The 19,486-nt window shown below is 36.1% G+C and overlaps 1 protein-coding gene and 1 long non-coding RNA gene across 2 annotated transcripts; one reads left to right on the top strand and one right to left on the bottom strand.

Annotated features, from left to right (window-relative positions):
- The first annotated feature begins 251 nt into the window (after positions 1 to 251).
- Positions 252 to 15,460, top strand: LOC307162406. The gene is made up of 3 exons (XR_013821919.1): positions 252 to 591; positions 13,887 to 14,207; positions 14,458 to 15,460. It is a non-coding gene; the product is annotated as an uncharacterized lncRNA (long non-coding RNA).
- Positions 2,665 to 10,838, bottom strand: LOC307162405 (uncharacterized protein). The gene is made up of 7 exons (XM_079877666.1): positions 8,566 to 10,838; positions 6,569 to 6,671; positions 6,108 to 6,227; positions 5,937 to 6,026; positions 4,154 to 4,210; positions 3,981 to 4,028; positions 2,665 to 2,874 (listed from the first exon to the last, which is right to left on the bottom strand). The coding sequence occupies exons 1-7, from the start codon at positions 8,577 to 8,579 to the stop codon at positions 2,830 to 2,832; spliced, it is 477 nt and encodes a 158-aa protein (XP_079733792.1). The 5' UTR covers positions 8,580 to 10,838; the 3' UTR covers positions 2,665 to 2,829.
- Positions 15,461 to 19,486: the final 4,026 nt, after the last annotated feature.

The following is a 19,486-nucleotide window of genomic DNA, read 5'->3' on the forward strand; positions in this document are numbered from 1 at the left end:
GTCGTCCCAAACCTGTATGAGTTTCTTTCTTCTGTTGAACACAAAAGATATTATGAAGGATATTGGTAAAAGTAGGGGAAAAAATACTATGTAAGTCAATCGCTATACAGTCAACTGTCTGTTTACCAACATTCTTCATAATATCTTCTTTTGTGTTTTAATTCATACTGGTTTGAAACAACTTGAGGGTGAGTCACCTTTGTCGTGACACCACGTCATTTTAGGTGAACTATCTCTTTAAACTTACTTCTGTTGTTTAAATGGTTTCTAGCTGGTTCAAACAGATCTGATCAATCCACTGGACTACCACCATATGGGAGGATGATATTGACCTTGTACACCATATTTTTCAAGCTGGTGTCAACTTGAACCAGCAGACCTGTTAAAATATATATCTTATTGCAAATTCTGTTTAAAGTCGCGTGTTGAAAAGATTGCAGTAGTAAAGTTAACTTCCTGTATACACTTCCTCTTCTGAGTCGATGGCAGTGTGAGCGTGAGCCTGCTTGTTTAAGGGTTTATTAAAAATGGCATTAACTCATCTACTGATCTTCGTTGTGATGTATATCAGTCCTCTGATCTTCAACACAGGTACCAAGACACTTTATACTATTCAAAGTACATTCTTACTGATTAATATTTAATGATATAAACTAGTATCAACCAGGCTGAACCCTGCTTAGCCTCAGTGCGCAACCAGACTCAGACTCAGATCTGGCTAGATAGCTGTGGCAACCCTTACGGAACAAAAATATATGGGAATATACTGCACAATATAATGCGATATATTACATAATAGATTTCCATATGGGAAACTAGTGCTTATATTTTTCAATATACTGCAATATATGCATTGACCATGTGGCTATTAATGAATATAAAATATTTATCAATGAATACAAAAAATAGCATTACATGTAATATTCACAAACTTTTTATACTTTATAGTGTACGTATATGTCCACACACACACACACACACACACACACACACACACACATACTTGTTTTTGCTACTGGGTGGGGACACATGACTACATGCAGCCTGGTGGGAACCACCCTTTCTGAGTGGTCTATAGACAAGGCAGAAACTGATCCACACTCCATTTACAACTGTTATAGCAGCTATCACTTGTAATCTTGAGGCTGAGCCCCAGAAGACTGACCTGAAATTTTACCAACTGCTGGGGACCCCGTCAGGTAGAAGGTCCTGGAGGGGACCTGTGACGTAATGTTTTCATATGCTAATTAATGACATCACTGTGTGTGTTTAAAAGGTTACCAATGGGGACCTCACCCCAAACTTCTTAAATTAACATCATACAGATCAACAGGTGCTCCCAGCTACCACTAAGGTTGCCAACCAGTCCGTACTAACCGGGATATCCCGTATTTTGGGCTTAATTTGTGTCCTGTATGTGCCCTCCCTTGACTGCTAACCAGTGACTGATAAAACTGCAGAAGTGCTGATCACTACACCTGTCATCATGCAGTCACAGCCACCCTCATGCAGAATACTTTATCAAAATCAGAATTGTTATCATAACTGTTTGAGGAAGGCTGTATAATCCACTGACAACTTCTCGCTCCCACCTCACTGTAAGCGATGTTTGCGCTAAGACCAATTCTGCCTGTATTCATTTTAGGAAATCAGTTTTGGCAAATACAAACAATGTGATTATTTTTCTTGAGTACAACATCCAGCCGTGCAAGAAAACATGCAATCTACGTTGGACGCGATTAATAAGGTAAGCCATCTTTCACTAATGTTGTAAAATGGAGAGAGAGAGAAAGAAATAACATTTGAGTTGCATATTCTTTTCCTTGGACCTTAATCTTGAATATAAGCACAACTGTTCCATATTTTTCGTTTCTGCAGTAGGCAAACCTAGCTACCACTAATCACATCCGTATTGCAAATACATTCAAATCCAAATCAATTGCATTCAAATAAATTGTTCTTTGACAAAAGTAGTTCTGACTAAACTTTATTTGTCATTTCTCTTATTTGACAAACATTTTGGCTTTGTGCAGCAGTTGAACAGTAGAAATATTGAACACATTTGACTAAAGTTCTTTTGTCTAAACCGACAATAAAGTTTTTGCAAAAACAAATTATTCCATTTTTTTTTAATTTTCAAAAATCATGTTGTGGTGTTAACTATTTCTTTAACCTAGTCAGAATAACCCAACTATAGTTTGACACATTAATTGTAATGCACAATGGATTTTTTTTCATTGTGCATTCCAATTAATGTGTCAAACTATAGTTGGGTTATTTTTGTTGGGTTACATGATTTTTGAAAGTTGTCAAAAACAGAGTTATGTTTTTCAAATATACTCTTCAGGTTAAACTCAATTTTCCTTATAACAATTTTTTTTTCAGGAGAAGAGAAGAGAGAAGAGAAGAGAAGAGAAGAGAAGAGAAGAGAAGAGAAGAGAAGAGAAGAGAAGAGAAGAGAAGAGAAGAGAAGAGAAGAGAAGAGAAGAGAAGAGAAGAGAAGTCCAAATGCAAAAACTTTAAAGAGATCTCACTGTACAAATACAAGTGCAAAAACTTCTCGAACAAAAACAGCAAAAAATGATCTTTTAGCACCTAGTGCTTGACTTTCCTGAACAAGAAAAACTGACCTGAGACATGATTATTTATTTTTTCTTTTCTCACATTCCCTCTTGAATGCTGCGATTCGGTTCTTGATATAGAACTTGACTGATTCCCAGGTTCTGTGTTTGAGTAATACCGGCGCTGACCTGATGCAGTCTTCACACTGCCTTTTCCCCGGTACCCTGCCAGATGTGATGCAGTCCAATAATTTGTTCTCGACTGCCTTCACCTCCTCTTCTGTCCACTTTCTTTTTGGGCATCTTGACACACCTAAAAATGACAGTAATTTTACCTCAACTTTCAAGAGACAGTGTTTCACCTTACCTTAAAAGGCTGAGTGTAGAGTAAAAAACAGAGGTAATGTACACTAGAACATCTGCATTCAATACCAAGTAGAGGAGTACCAGACATTACTCTTGAGACCTATGAGATTTTACTTTCTGTACAATGTAGCTCCTAGCTAGGTCACCAAGACATAGGTTAATAACAAGAAAATTGTACATTTAACTAGATTAACAGGAGCACTTTAAAACAATCTCCATCACAGATTTTTGAAAATGTGTAATGTAGCTGTATGTGAATGTATACTGACCACACATCATCAATAAAGAAAAAGTTGACTCTGTTTAAGTCGTTTTTAGACTGAATCCTATTTCGCAAAGTTCAGAGGCCACAAGGTAACAAATTCGCATAATGTCTGCCTACGTTCTGCATGGACATCCCACAAAAACTTAAAGCCCCAGACACTATGGGTGCTTGTCAATATCATTCCTCGTTTCCTCGGTCCTCCGTTCTCCATCCTATGACCCAGAAACCAATCGAGTTCAGCCATCTTGTAGGACATCTCAATTCTCTAATTGCACCGCGAGGATCGAGGAGTGAGGAGGCTTCCTGAGGAGTCTTGAGCGAGGATACGTGGGTTTATCCTATGCGGAAGTGTTTTATCGACTAAACGTGACACACTCCTCCCCCTTCAGATATAGTAATTTACCTTTATATTTTCCCTTTGCAGTGTAAATAATGTCATATATTTAAACTGTGCATCTTGCTTTGTTAATAATTATTATGAATGCCTTAAATAACTAACTTTAACAACATATGGGCAGATCCCTTTAGCGCAGCTGATGACGCTTTGAAGTGACGCTTGAGTGGTCAAGAATATTCCAATATTCCTCCTTTGATTCCTCCGTCCTCATTTCCTTTCCTTAAATCCTTCTCTCGCGAGGAAAGGAAGCAAGGAAAGGGAACGAGGATGCAAAAATAAGAAATGAAAAGCACCCTAGAACTCATTTGTGTGGATAACCAATCACAACAGACTGGGCTGTCTAACCAATCAGAGAGCAGAGCAAGTTAGCAGTGCAGTCCTAACTCTTTACCTGAACTTGAAGGACTCTCTCTCTCCTTTGCCGAGAAGGAACATTCTTCTGGAAGATAAAACAAATAACCATTTCAAAATTTTGCTACACTGTAAACAAAAGCTTCAATAATGATGATTATTAATCATCATTATTGAAAAGAAAAGGTTCCAAAAGAAAAGGTTTGACTTTACCTGTAGATGATGAAGGGGCCTGATGACTCGAAGACTTGCTGCCAACTGAAGATTTCTCTGAAGGGAAGAAAATAAGACTTAAGAACTTTACACCATTATTAGCATCAGACAATGGGATAGTGACCCCCGACATTATCTTCTCAACTTTAAACTAAGAACTAAGGAAAGGTTTTGAGCAGGGGAGTTGCCAAAGCCTGCTTGAATGCTGTAGGAAATGTTCCAGAAAAAAATGAAACATCACGTGTGATTGTTGTCACAATGGTAAAAGTTATGGCTAGTAAGAATGGGGTCCAGAGGACATGCAGTAGGATGGGCACAAATCAGTGAGCAAATGATGGAAGTGATGAGCAGGGAACTAGTTACTAACGGTTGCCCTTTTTTTCAGTCAAGAAAAAAAAAAGCAATTACTACTTTCAGATGGTGCCAATCACCCATGGGTGAGGCTGGTTGAGTGAGCAGGTTTGGTGAATAGAGGACAGTCTGTCCACACATAGCTCTGTCCAGAGCCCAGTGTAGAGCAGAGGTGACCAGTGAGAAGTGGGTGGGAGACAGGATTAGGGTTGGGAATCGAAAATCGATTCCGATTCTGAAATCGGATACTTAAGATAAAGAATCGGATACTTATTATAAAATTAAAATTTCGATTCCTCGTTTCGATTCCTGGGTGCATTTTTTCATCTAGTGATCTGCCAGGACCTTATGTGGTAATGCAAACATCAGTCTACAAGATAAATCGCATTTTATAATGGATGGAGGTGGATCTTGTAAGGGTCAGTGGTGTTTATGCACATATCATAAACAGATTTATAATGTATTTACTGTATTTTTCATTGTTTATTTTATAATAAATACAAACAGTAGATATTCAGTCACTTAAGAAAGAGTACTATGAAGTTGTGAAGAATGTCTGAATTAAATAATTGAGGTGCTTAAAATCTGTGTATGGATATACATGTTAAAAAGTTAGAGCAGAGGGTTTTCTTTTAAATTCAAAAGTATAGCTTTAATTTAAAGTCTGTTTGATTTTTTTTTATAACATGCAGGAGAAAAATAAAAAAGGCAAAACAAATGTTTTAGTTAATAAAAAAGGTTAAAAAATAAACACCTTTAGAGGAAATGTCAGGCATAGGGGGCCATAAACACATTAGTTTGGTTGTGCTTTATCTTACAGTAGTCTGTGATTAAGTAAGCTCAATTTATTTAAAGGTTTGCTTTTTTTTTTCCATAGACTTTTGTGACTTTTCATAAATTCTGTACTCTGTAGCATGCCCTTCTCAATGTAAATAAACATGCACGTTGCACAACATAAATTTGTGTTTATAAAGCATTACATTGTATTTATTTATTTTTTTAAATGGTTTGAGTGACGCATGTGCGTAAGGAATTAAAAGCAAGCAGAATACAAGTGTTTTCAAAAGCTAACTCAGTTTTTAAAACCAAGCTCAGAATCAATAAATAAATTGATTTGTTGAAGAGAGAATTGCAATGAAATGATTTTTAGTTCAGTTCAACAGTTGTCTTTATGATATTGAATTTTAAATATTGAATAAGAGCAAGTTACAAATTAACAACACTAATGTAATGAAACTAAGGTTTCATATTAATCATATACTACGTAGTGTTTTATATTAAAAGAAAAACAAATGTTAATTTAATTGAGTTTCCTGTATCACAGGCCACTGTCAGATAAAGCGCAACCAAACTGATGTTTGTTTTACGGTGTGTATCGGTGGTGTCATCTCCAGCAGGAGCGGAAAAGGGGCATTATGAAATGAACACTTACCACTGATTTCTTTGTAAACAGTGATTGTTTGGCTAGGAGCTTGGGAACATCTGAAGACACAGAACTGTCTGGATTTTCCTTTGAATCCGCCTGTTCAGGATAACAGAAATAGTCAGTTGTCAAATTCTTACGATAACTCTGAATTAAAAAATACATAAATAAGTGTTTTACCAAGGATCCTGTTTCACACATCTGTTGTAAGTTAAGTATGTCCTGCTTGAGGGGAGATGGGACCTGATCATCTGGGGCCTGGGAGGGCATGGTGGGACAAACACTTGATGTTTCTTTTGCCTGAAATAAGAATCGAAAGCACAACTGTAATCATACAAATAATTTAGTCTCACTTTGCAGCTTCACATGCTTTAAGAAGTGTATAGTGGACGTGATATATGATTTTATTTGATATTTAATTGTCTGTCTTAAAGCTATGTCGACAATAGTTTTGTACATATGTTCATATAATCAAAAACAAAATATTTTACATATGAACAAAATTTCTTAACAATACGACGTGAACAACTTAACCGCAATATTATACAGACTAATGTGTCCAATGATTTAGGCTACTTCCATACATGAAATGTTAAAGTAGGTAAATTAAAAATAAGATCAAATAATAAAATTAAAATCACCTTCTGTCTAGCTGTTTGTCTCCTGGCACACTCATCATGATGCTTTCTCAGTCTCGTGATGCGACGCTCAAACCTGCTGTTGCTTCGGTTGGGTTTATCTGGTCTGTGCCAAAGGCAAAATAAAATCGTTAACACATACTGTACACCTCATTAACTCACAATTAGGCCACATGTGCACATACGCACAGATGTGCCTTCAGGTTAATCTTTTCAAATAGACCTATTACAGTACGGTCAGACTGCACTAACATTTATGTACTCGGTACATGACCGCGGTAAAGTTAGTTTGATGTTTGACATTCATTAGAAATTCGGTTTCATACCAATTAAACTGTTTGCGGCCTTTATGTTTTTAGCTCAAATTTAGTCAGATGGACATAAATATATGTCCTTTATGTTGCACAAGGCTTAATTTAAAAAAAAAAAAAAAAAAAAAAAAAAGAATTAACCATCTAACTTAATTAAACAATTAAACTACATGACATTATACTATAAAACCAATACTAAAATGTTCAGAAAAACTTCCCTGTAAATGCACAAGACTCTGTTTTTGGAATTAGCACTTTATGGGTTTTATAATAATTTTACAACTTTTAATGTATAAAATAATATTAATTAATTAAACAACAGACAGCTCCTTTTGAGATAAAGGTATCAAATCAACTGTAAAAAGCTCTAAATATTATCCCATCATGCACAAAGCTTTTTTTTTTTTTTTTCAGAATATTCCTTTGTTTTTATATACAGTACTGAATCTGTATTTTTGATATTTAACATACTGTGCCCACTTAAAATATAAAGTATTTTTTACAGTTGATAAATTATAAAATAATGTTTGTACTTTTTTTGTTGTTACTTTTATACATAAAGGTATGCCTCAGTGACAGCTCTGTACCTTTTATGTGAGAGTGTAGGAGCCTAATAAATAAATGTAATTTAAATTAATAAAAAAAAAGAGATAACACTTAGAAGCTTTTGCATCTCAGCTCTTCACATACATGTAACCCATTTAAATCCAATAAATTCACCAATTTTGGCCTGAATGTAGCAATAAAGTGAAAATTCCATATTAGTATATTTGTAATCATATTTTGTAATTGCAATTTTTACCTTTCTTATTGTTGTATTATATTTTTATTTTATTTTATTTCATTTGAATTGTTGTTTTGAAACCTTTATTTCAAACTGTGTCAGAGTTTAATGAAATTAAGTGGGTACAGAATATTAAACATCAAAAATACAGTTTCAGTACTGTATATAAAAACAATAAAGGATTCTGAAAAAAAAAACAAGTCTTGTGCATGACAGGTGATAATATTTAGAGATTTTTACAGTTATTTGATACCTTTATCTCAAACTGTGTCAGAGTTTAATGAATTTAAGTGGGTAACGTATATTAAACATCAAAAATAGTTTCAGTACTGTATAAAAACAATAAAGGGATTTTCTGAACAAATAAGCCTTGTGCATGACAGGAGATAATATTTAGAGATTTTTTACAGTTGATTTGATACCTTTATCTCAAAAGGTGCTAGTGAAGTTATATTAGGCTATTTCATACATTAAAAAGTGTAAAATTATTATAAATTAATAATTAAGGTTAATTTATTTATTTATTTTTAATTAAGCCTTGTGCAACATAAAGGACATATATTTAACGTTATGTCCATCTGACTAAATTTGAGCTAAAAACAAAGGCCGCAAACAGTTTAATTGGTATGAAACCGAATGTCTAATGAATGTCAAACATCAAACTAACTTTACCACGGTACATTGCTGCCTAAAACTATTATTTTACCGAATAATCATGCAAATCCGAACGTAAATTACCACAAACCAACACGCTTGTTAGTTATAACCTTGGCCCGGCTAATTGCCTAATGACACCTTAATTAGAAGCAGTACTTTACTCTGTTTAATGATCTACCTCATCATAGTACGACTATAAACAGAATTCAAATTTACCATGATATTAATTTTTCTATTACAAGTCTTACCTTAATTTGTCCATGATGCGTCCGTAGATGTTGTCCGCGTCGTCGTCGTCTCAAAATGGCTGGTAATTGATTCCGCGCACTTCAGCTAGTTATGAATAAAGATGGCTGCCGCGCGATCGCAGACGAGAGGGGGAGGGGTGGTCGCGATGGGGACTGGCTATGTCCGGTGAACACACACTTCTGGAGATTTCCATCAGGCAGCTAGGCTACTGACGCTCTGTCGTCGGTGCTCTTTTGTTTACACCCTTACATTGGCAAGTTGATTATGTTCAGGGATTAGTAGCATTTCAAATATATGTATTTAAAATACAAAATACTATTTTGTTTTTAAATAACTTATTTTAATTTAAATACATTTAAACTTACTATTTTTGTATTGTCAAAATATTAAATGTATTTAAATACAAATGACATTTTTCTAAAGATACTTAAAAGCTACAAATTACAAGTTGAAGCATATTTAAAATACATGTAAATACCAAGATTAAATATAGGCCTATTTACACGCAAAAGCATTTAAAAACAAAATAGTAATTTGCATTTCAAATAAATGTATTTGAAATACTGCCCAGCTCTGATTATGTTTTATGCCTGATCCAAAACAAGGCAATGAGATCTGTGATCTTTTGCATACATTCCTTTTTCAAAATTGGAAAAAAAAGTTGGATTTTATTTTTATTCAAATTTGTATTTTTAAATGTTATGCTGAATACCAAAATTTAAATAGATTTAAATCAATTTAAACTATACATTTTATGGACACAAAATATTGTTTTTATATTTCATGACATGGGCCCTGCAGAACACCTCAATAACACAATGGCCCGGTTTCACAGACAGGGCTTAGACTAAGCCAGGATTAGACCATAGATCAATTAGGACATTTAAGTAATTTTTATAAACATGCTTAGAAAAAAACATTACCGATGTGCATCTTAAAACTAAAAAGGCACTGATATATTTTTAAGATCAGTCAGTGCAAGTTTATTTCAGTGGAAACAGCTCAGACTTACATTTTAGTCTAGGACTAGTCTTAAGCCCTGTCTGTGAAACCAGGGGTATGACTGTACCCTCCTGCTCCTGTAAAACAGTCGGATACACAAGCCAAATACTGTCACTATACTGAACCCAACATCCCCTGCAGCCATGTGGAACTCTCTTAAAAGCACTTAATGTGAAAATGCTTAGGCCCGGTTTCATAGACGTTACTGAGCTTAAGCCAGGACTAGGCCTTAGTTAAATTAAGATATTTAGGCAACTTTTACAAGAATGAAACATTACTGGTATCTTGATATAGAACTATGACACTGACGTATTTTAAGATGCAAGATATTTTCAGTTGAGACGGCTCAAACATGCATTTTAGTCTGGGACTGACTTAAAGGAATAGTTACCTAAAAATGAAAATTCTGTCATCATTTACTCTCCCTCGAGTAGTTCCAAACTTGTATGAATTTATTTGTTCTGCCCGACACAAGGGAAGATAATTTGAAGAAAGTTTGTAAGCAGGCTGTTTGGGTCACCACTTCTGTATTAGAAAAAAAAAAAAAGGCCTACTATTTGCAGGTCTTCAAATTTGGAAATTAAAACCCCAGATGAATACTACCACAACATATCACACCGTGTCATTATTTATTTATCAAAAATAAAACCAAAAGACGTGTGACAAAGTTAGGACACTGTTAACATTAACGGATGACCAGGAAGTGAGCACCACTATAAAAGCAGATGTTCAGGCAGTTTGAGTGTCTGGAGCCTTCAGGTGTGTGCACTGTCAGCTCTGTCAGCTTGGACATTTTCTAGAGTCCTAGTTGTTCCAATCGTCTTCCATTATGGATAATGCTTCTGTCAACCTTCAATGCAGCAGATTTGTTTCTGAACTCTTCCCTAGATCATTGCCTTAACGCAAGTCTGTCACTGAGCTCTACAGGCAGTTATCTTGGTTTTTGCTCTGATATGCATTTTCAGCTGTTAGACCTTTTCTGAGAGGTGTGTGCCTTTCTAAATCAGACTCATTCAAATGAATTTGCCACAGTTTAACTTCACTCCAAGTGTAGGAACATCGAGAAGCAATATGGATGCTCCTGAGATAAATTTCCAGTGTCCCAGAAAAGGGTACTTTTTACATACTTATGCAGCGGGATCTTTTCAGTTTTTTATTTCCAATAAATTTGCAAAGTTGTTACAAACCTGTTTTGTGCTTTGTCATTATGGTGTTTGAGACGTAGATTGATATGGAAAAAAAAAAGTAATTTAAAGCAGTTTAACATAAGGCTGCAACAAAACAAAATGTGGAAAAAAAAATGAAGGGGTATGAATAATTTCGCAAGGCACTGTATATTAGAATAGAGTTGATCTCATTCATTTCCGCTGGCCAAAAAATATTTTGACTGTTTTAAACAATTCAAATTAAAGTAACTTTATGAAGTTTTATGATAAGGTGTTAGCTATTTTAGTGTAAAAACGAATAGGCCTATATATTGCAGTGTGAATATACTGTAATTGTCTGACTCTGCGGCGGCTGCAAAACGCATTCTCATCCCCAAATCGTCACTTTCAAACATTCTTCAATATCCGACGCACAAAGCACCCTTTAGCGTCCATATGAGACGCTTCGGTTATGGGTAGGTTTAGGTCTGTGGTAGGGTTATGCGTCTCATATGGACGCTAAAGGGTGCTTTGTGCGTCGGATATTGACGAACTTTCGAAAGCGTCAGTATATGACGACTTGGGATGAGAACGGGCTGGCGTATCACAAAGTGTTTTAAAAAGGAAATGTGCAAATCTTACCATTTTCAAAGACAGTAGCATTATTCATAATGTTGTGGAGATGCCTTCACACATCAATAGCACTTTTATGCAGCTGTGGTTGTACAGTAAGCTATTATCATTGGTCCTTGTATTCATTGATACCGGACAATGGACCATTTGACCACCGAATCTAGCAGTATCCACCTTAATATCGAAATAAGTGTGGAATATTGACCATTGTTCTCACTAAAAAGTATGTTCTCATAACATAAGATGTGCAGTTTAGAATAAAGATGAATTATTGTGCATCTACAACACTCCTTGCTGTCATTAAAAGAGGAAAAGTGATCAAGCTCATCCACTACAGTATGTATAGGCTATGTCTAAATTCATAGAATTTTGATTTAATTAAAAAAATTCATAGATTTTTTTATTTAATGTAAATATGTATATTGACATGAAAACAGATGCTTACAAATTTTTTCATTACTTTTCTCACTTCTGGAAAAGTCTACATGCATTACACCAATATAATTATATTGTTATATCTAACAATATAATTTATACTATTTTTTAATTATTAAATAATATTGTTTAAGGGAAATAATATTGTTTTAAATTAGCTGGTATATTTTATTAATCATTGTTAAAATAAAACAACATTTTCCATTTTTAATTTGTGGTTTAAAAAAGGAATGAATGCAAACGTATAAGGACCCACTGATTATGTCAGAGATCACAGAAGATAAAGATCACAGAAGAAACACCTAAGATATTGCATTTGAATATGTTTAAACATGTCAGAGCATATTAAAAAAAAAAAAAAAACACACACACAGTTGTTCCAATGTTGACCACAGGGGGCGCTCTCTCAAACACACTTTATACACAGACACAATTTTTTTCCGATAAACCGACCCCGTAGGGACCAATTGGCATTTCGAGGGAAACACTGCCACCTATGTTAAAATGGCCATTTCTATCGTTTTCAATGGGTGTGCCTGTGGGGACCTGGAATCAGGTCCCCACCGCTCATGAGGTCCCCACGGGTTTGGTGTGCAAACAGGTCCAAGTCCCAACCGGGATATAAAAACAAGTACACACACACACACACACACACACACACACACACACACACACACACACACACACACACACACACACACACACACACACGTCTGGTTCACTATCTTTGTGGGGAATCTCCATAGACTTAATGGTTTTTATACTGTACAAACTGTATATTATGTTTCCTTATACTAACCCTACCCCTAAACCTACCCATCACAGAAAACTTTCTGCATTTTTACATTTTCAAAATAATATAATTTAGTATGTTTATTAACCCATTTCCCTCATGGGGACCACTGGCTGGTCCCCACAATGGAGATGATCTCAGGTTTTACTATCCTTGTGGGGACATTTGGTTCCCACAATGTAATATAAATCAAACGCACACGCACACACACACACACACACACACACACACACACACACACACACACACACACACACACACACACACACACACACACACAAAGGCTATTCAAGGAATGAGTAACACTCTCAGAAAAAAGCTGTCACTGGAACAGTACCCTTCAAAAGGGTTCTAATATGTACCATTTAGGTACTAATATGTACACGTTTGGTACCAATATGTACCTTTGAGGGACTTAAATGCACTCTTTTTGTACCTTTTTTTCAGAGAGTGTAGCTACAACAGATTTCTTGCTCTCAGCATGCTTTGCTTCAGACTGTTAAAGGAGAGCAAATGTAAAAATTAAGTGTTATTTAATGTGTTCTGCTCACTATTAATAGAGGGGGAGATGGCCTATGTAAAAATGTTTTTTTTTTTTGATATGTCTGAGTTTTTGGGGTTACCATTGTCCTGAAGAGCAGAGCCTGTTGTTAAGTTGACTATTGGCCAAACTCCATTAAGACTGTAATTAATATATTTTAATAGTAATTGCTGCTTATTCCTAAGTACAGTGATAGACTCTTGGCTTAATACTTTAGTACATGTAGGTGTGCTTGTGCTATTGACTACTAACTTGAAAATATTAAACATTTATAATGTATATATTGCATTATATGTTTCTCTTTATATTTGTGATTAAGTTGCATGAGTACATATATCTGCAATATATTACACATGCAGTACCATATCTGATCACATATACATCTATATATCAAGTGTATTACTTAATATAAAATTAAAATACATTATGATATATTAGTAAATATATTGTCACATATTTTTCAATATATGAAAAGCGGGAATTCCTTATGTATCATTCAATATTTTGTAATATAACACTATATTATTCTGTATATTTTCAAATATAACGTTAAACCATTTAATATATTGACCATTCATATATGGAAAATATATTTTTGTTCTGTAAGGGAATGCTTACTGATAAATCCCTTTGGAGTGACTTTGTGCTTTGTAACTTTCACACTAAAACAGCAACACTGCACTAAAAATATTTTAATAAAGCATAATAGGTCCTCTTTGAATTGAGCAATACCGTACATTGTCATAATACTTGCTTTTTTTCTCCCCACAGTATCCAGTGACATAACCCAACCATCTGCAATAACTGTCCAGAGAGGACAATCTGTTCAGCTGACAGTACAAAAACATGCAAATAAGACATTTGATCATTTGGATTGGATATATGGATTAGAAGATAATTCTGTTGTAGTCTCATACACTGTTAAAACAAATTCAGAAATTATTCACTCTTCCTACAAGGGGAGAGTGGATTTCAATACTGTAAGCTACTCCCTAACCCTAAAGAACATGCAGGAGACAGACAGTGGACTCTACAGAGCAAGCGCAAGCGGAGAATCAAATATCATTATTGGTCAATACAATGTAACTGTTGGTAAGTAATCGGGGAGTTTTGTTGTCAAATTTAGAATTCAGAACTTTACAATCTACTCAATAATTTGAGTAGATTTGAGCACTTCAGCTCATAGTTGAACATAATTTTGTAGTGTTCAGATTAGCATTCTGAACTAATTTAAAGTCTATATAAAAAATGTAAAAAGCTTTTTGTAAAAAAAAAAAAACTTTTTTACCTTCATTATAACGAACTAACAGATTCGTACATTTCTTATACCATTTCTTCTTAGGGACAAGCAGTCATGGATCAACCACGGGATCTGTTTCTCTTACTTGGATCATTTTCCTTTTTCTTTTGGGTACAATGATGATTTGAGCTACAGACAAACAAAAAAATAACTGTATTGTTAGCTTAAAAGGGATCTAAGGGACTAAAACAATGTTATATATTTTTTTGACTTGTGTACTTTGTAACAACTGAGACAATCAGACACATAACTATCTGTTACATTTAACAAATAAGCTTTAAAGCCCACTCTTAGGAATGAAATATTCCCCCAAAAGAGGCAAGAGAGCAGAAAAGGCAAACAAAAAATAGACAAACTTCATCTATAAATGAACATGCATCCCAGAACATTGTGTGAATGATTTACTGTCTTGTGTAGTGTCTTTTAATTCTATTTTTTTTTTGATACTGTGTATTTTATGATGGAGCCAACGGTCAATGTAACCTCACCTATATCATGTTTGATCTCTAATTGGTACTTTGAAGATCGAAATAATTGCGAACATGTTATGTCGATGGCTGCGCAACATATTAGTATTACAAGAATCTTTAATATTTTCTTCATCAGCAACCAATCCAGCTGCACATGCAAATGAGCAAGCTTAAAACAAAGATCCAAAAATCAACAACAGAGGGTGGGGCTTTTCTCAGGCTTTATTAGAGACATATTCACAGCGACCCACCCTCTCTTCTTCTGGCTTCTACTGCTGCTACTTTTCTTCATTCAACGCTGAAGAAATCGATTGAGTCTATTGGAACCATCAAAATCCTCCTTCAGGAACTTCACGAAATGTTTCCACTGCGAAGGCCATGCAAGTATACATTTAATGAGGTGCTCTGAAAATGATAAGCTGATGGTTCTTTTCATAGTTAAATGGATCTTTTCCATAGTCCCATTTCCTGCTTCCGGTTCCATTCTCACTCACCATTTTACCTATGCATGTATGTATGTGTGTTTAGATTAGTTATGTTTGTGATTTAATTATTAAAACTTGTGCACAATACGTATTTGGTTCTGATTCTCTGCTTCAACAAAGTTTATTTTACGATTTAGATTTTGACTACAGGCTCTTAGTAGTACTGTACAGTAAGAAAGACATTTTCCTCCCCCGGAAAATAATATTTCGTAGAATTAATAAACAATTAATCCTGAGTGTTCACAGGACGAACAGGTGGGTTGATTGTATATTAATTTTTACTACATTAAGTTAATTCTATTAACTGATCCAAATTTTCATAGTCGATTAACAAGTTATGATTAATTGTTAATATTTCTTTAGAGCTAATTTGCTACAACTTACATTATCCCGAATGTTTCCAACAATGTTTTAATCCAGAGAAATTTCGTGTAATTTCATGTAACGGCCCGGCCCATGTCATTGCGTCACCTATCAATGACATCATGTCCACCTTACCCTTGATTTCAATTTGACTTCCGTAGTAAACCAGGGATACACCAAAGACACTTTAATATATTAAGCAGTTTATTGGACAAGTGAGCAACAGTTTGGATACTTTCTCGACAGAAAACTAATCATTGTTATATAGCTCATAGTCTTTGTTTGAATCTCTTGTTTTCTTGATTTAACGCAAGTAAAACATGTCTGCATCATGCCTTAGGGCAGGGTTCACCAATCTGGGTCCTGGAGGGCCGCTGTCCTGCAGAGTTTAGCTCCAACCAGCTCCAACACACCTGTTTGAAAGTTTCTAGTATGCCTAGTGAGACCTTGATTAGCTGGTTCAGGTGTGTTTAATTGGGGTTGGAGCTAAACTCTGCAGGACATCGGCCCTAGACATCGGGAGACAACACTATTTTGGCTTACATAGCATAATCAGAAAGAGCTTTATTTGTAGTAACAGTAATACAGCATTTTCTCCACCATACAATATATTTTAAAATGAATTGCATGCCATTTAGCAACACAAGTCATCCAGCTGTTATTATTATGATATTATGAAACGAATAGTTCCGGTCCTTGATTCTGATTGGTTGAGCCGCGTTCGAAGCCATTGGGTGTTTCTCAATATGCGTTCTTCAGCGATCTTGCGTCCTTGTGTTCTCGTTTTACGTCATCATCAACCGTCTAAGTTCAGACCCAATTCTCAAGAACGCAAGTACAGAGGACGCATGAAAGAACCCGGATGTGTTCTTGATACCGAGGATGCATCGAATGCAGACTTGAGCTAGTACTCGCCTGGTGTCCCAGATGTCATTGCGGCCGGTTCCGAGTTCGTTCTCTGCGTTCTTGGAATTGAGAAACAGCCATTGTAAATTACTCAAGAAACATACATGTAATGTGACCGCATTACATTAGTATTACTGCACAACTGCCGTTTGTGATTCTTTGATGCTGCATGTGTTGCTTAGCAACCTCTTTGGAACTACATTGCTTGGTGGAGGAATAAATGGGTGTTTCTCAAAACCAAGAATTCACTACTTTTTTATGGGTGCTTCTCAATATCCCTCCTCGTCTCCTCTCTCCTCCGTCCTCCATCCTATGACCCGGAAACCGATCGAGCACAGCCATCTTGAAGGACATCTCAATAGGGGTTATCCAAGGGTGCAGGGATTTGTATTATTTTGAAGTACCCCCGGACGCCGCCATTGGCTAACGGAACCCCACCTGCAGTTAGCATCCCATTGACTCCCATTCATTTTGGCGTCACTTTGACAGCGAATAACTTCACATCTGAGGCGTTTAAAGACTCCATTTGTCCATTATTTAATTCTAAAGAAACACGAAAATGTATAAAAGGCTCCATTACCTTGTATCTTACGTTATGGCCCTGTAGAAGCAGTTTTTGTAAAAGTAAGCTAACGATTGCGTCACAGCCACGCGACTCTCTGTCGCACAGTAGAGAATTACCGTATGGACAGGAGGAGAAGCTCGCGGGCAATCGGGAGGACGTCGAGGCAAAATGACAAAGTAATTAATCAGAACACCTACAAAAAGTTTCTCCTGCTCCAAGATCATGGACAGCTCCTACTCACACTCTCCGTCTCTGCGAGTTTCGGAGGGTAATGATTCAGATTGATCTTGGCACAGCTACTAGAAGACAGACGGTTTGCTCACGTCACATCTACGTCGTCGAGCTCAGTTTGAGTCTGCGCAGTACGCTGGACCCCCAGGAAGTAAGAGTTTCTAATTGGCTTCACTTTGTCTCCGTTGAATCCAATGGGGTCGCTGTGTCCATTTCTTTTACTGTCTATGGGGTTATCAGAGCCCGTCTACGGAGAGCCTTGGCACTTCCTATTAGCCCCATTGTATCGATCTGGGTTGCAGTTCCATTAGAATTCCACTGGAGGTGATCGCGGGCGAGTGCAGACTGAATGGGAGTCTATGGGGCTAGACGGCTAAATTTGTCTCTTTCACCCGATTGCCGTTGAGAAATCTCAGATTTTATTGTAGGTTTTGCAAGTTCAACATGGGTTATAGGTCGAAAGTTGAATGAACGAGTACTTATTTATTTTCGATTTCTTACAGGTTGAGTTGTTGTCGCCCATAACACGCTAGCATTCTGCTAATGACGTCAGCATTCTGACGTCATTGACATTTTAAAAGACTTTTTAAACCAAATAAGTGACTCTAAAAAATCTAACACCCAGCAGGTGTAATTTCTTTGCATCTCCTTTCGAATACAACATTCAAATTACTAGACAAAAATTTATATCCTGAGAAAAGTGGATTTTGAGGGTTTTTCGCCATAGACCTCCATTCATTCTGCACTCGCCTGCGAGCGCTCCCGCATGGACAGAGACGTGTTACTGCAGCCAGTCCAGAAACCGGAAGTAAGCAGAGAGTGCCAATTCTCTTCCTATTAGACATTTGCTGAGTCCCAATTCGCATACTATCCGTCCTAAATAGTATGCGAAACTAGAATTAGTACGTCCCAAATCGTAGCATGTTGAAATGAGTATTCCAAAGATACCCGGATGGTCTACTATTTCCGGTTAGAATTCGAAGTGCAGATCAATGCACACTCTAACGGCTAATATTGCCCACAACCCATTGCGTGCGGGAGGGAGGAGCTTTGCGGTGATGGTGGTGATGTAAACCTGGCAGTCGGATGCAGCAACGGAGATGCGCCCTCAGTTTTTAAGTGTAAGAATTCAAATGTTTAACCCTAATTAAAGTTATATTTTATTGTCTCGTAATATTAATGGGTTTATGTTGTGCCAAAAAAGTACCGTGTTTATCTTGTAGGGTCCGATGAAGATACCGAGCGCCTCATTGCAGGCTACAATACAATAAATAAAAAGGCTCTACAGTGTCATCATGCAAGTGTCTTTTTTTATGTATTTCTTTTGATGTTTCTGTCTGACTTATTTGTAGTAATACTGTGGCTGTACATATGTTAACTTTATCAGTCCAACCAAAGAAACATGGTTACTACACTTTTACTATAGTAAAAGCATGGTTCATTTTCATCGGGGTATTTTTAAGTATTATACATAAGATTAAGTATAAAATACGTTAAACAATAGTTACACTATAAACTTTAAATATTTTAACTCAGAAAATAAGTAGCGCTAGCTTTCGTTACACACATTTGCACATGAACGTCAGAGCCGCCTCACAAACGACCTGCGTTTGGTTGATCTACGACGACGCCCTGCTTCACTCCTCAATTTGGTAAACACATTGTAAATGTATTGTGGAAAAAAAGATGGGAATAGTAAATAAAATTATATTGGATATATAAAAATGAATGAAATGTTAAATGTTTTGTTAACAGTCGCGGTGTGCGTAACTAGGCAACCACGTTCAAGTTCACGTTGCATGACGTCATCGAAGTATGTCCCAGAACGTGCATACTTTTTGCTACACACTCAAAAGTATGTACTTTTTCATCACAAAAAAAGTACATACTTTTAGGTCGTAGTATAAGTAGGCGAATTGGGACTCAGCCATTCTCTGGGGTTATGCGGAACATACTTCCGGGTTCTACAAAACGGGTATAACTACTTCCGGTCGTCAGCTACTGAGGTAAACACAGTGTAGGAATGGCGACCTTTTATAGCCGGTGTTTAC

The sequence above is a fragment of the Squalius cephalus genome, assembly GCF_949319135.1.
Source record: "Squalius cephalus genome assembly, chromosome: 7".
NCBI classification, from domain to species: Eukaryota; Metazoa; Chordata; class Actinopteri; order Cypriniformes; family Leuciscidae; genus Squalius; species Squalius cephalus.

Excerpts from the sequence above, each read along its gene's own strand:
- LOC307162405 (XM_079877666.1), bottom strand. Across the intron at positions 6,228-6,568 it reads GACAAACAGCTAGACAGAAG|GCAAAAGAAACATCAAGTGT; the intron begins GTGATTTTAATT and ends TTCTTATTTCAG. Across the intron at positions 6,027-6,107 it reads TGTGTGAAACAGGATCCTTG|GCGGATTCAAAGGAAAATCC; the intron begins GTAAAACACTTA and ends TATCCTGAACAG.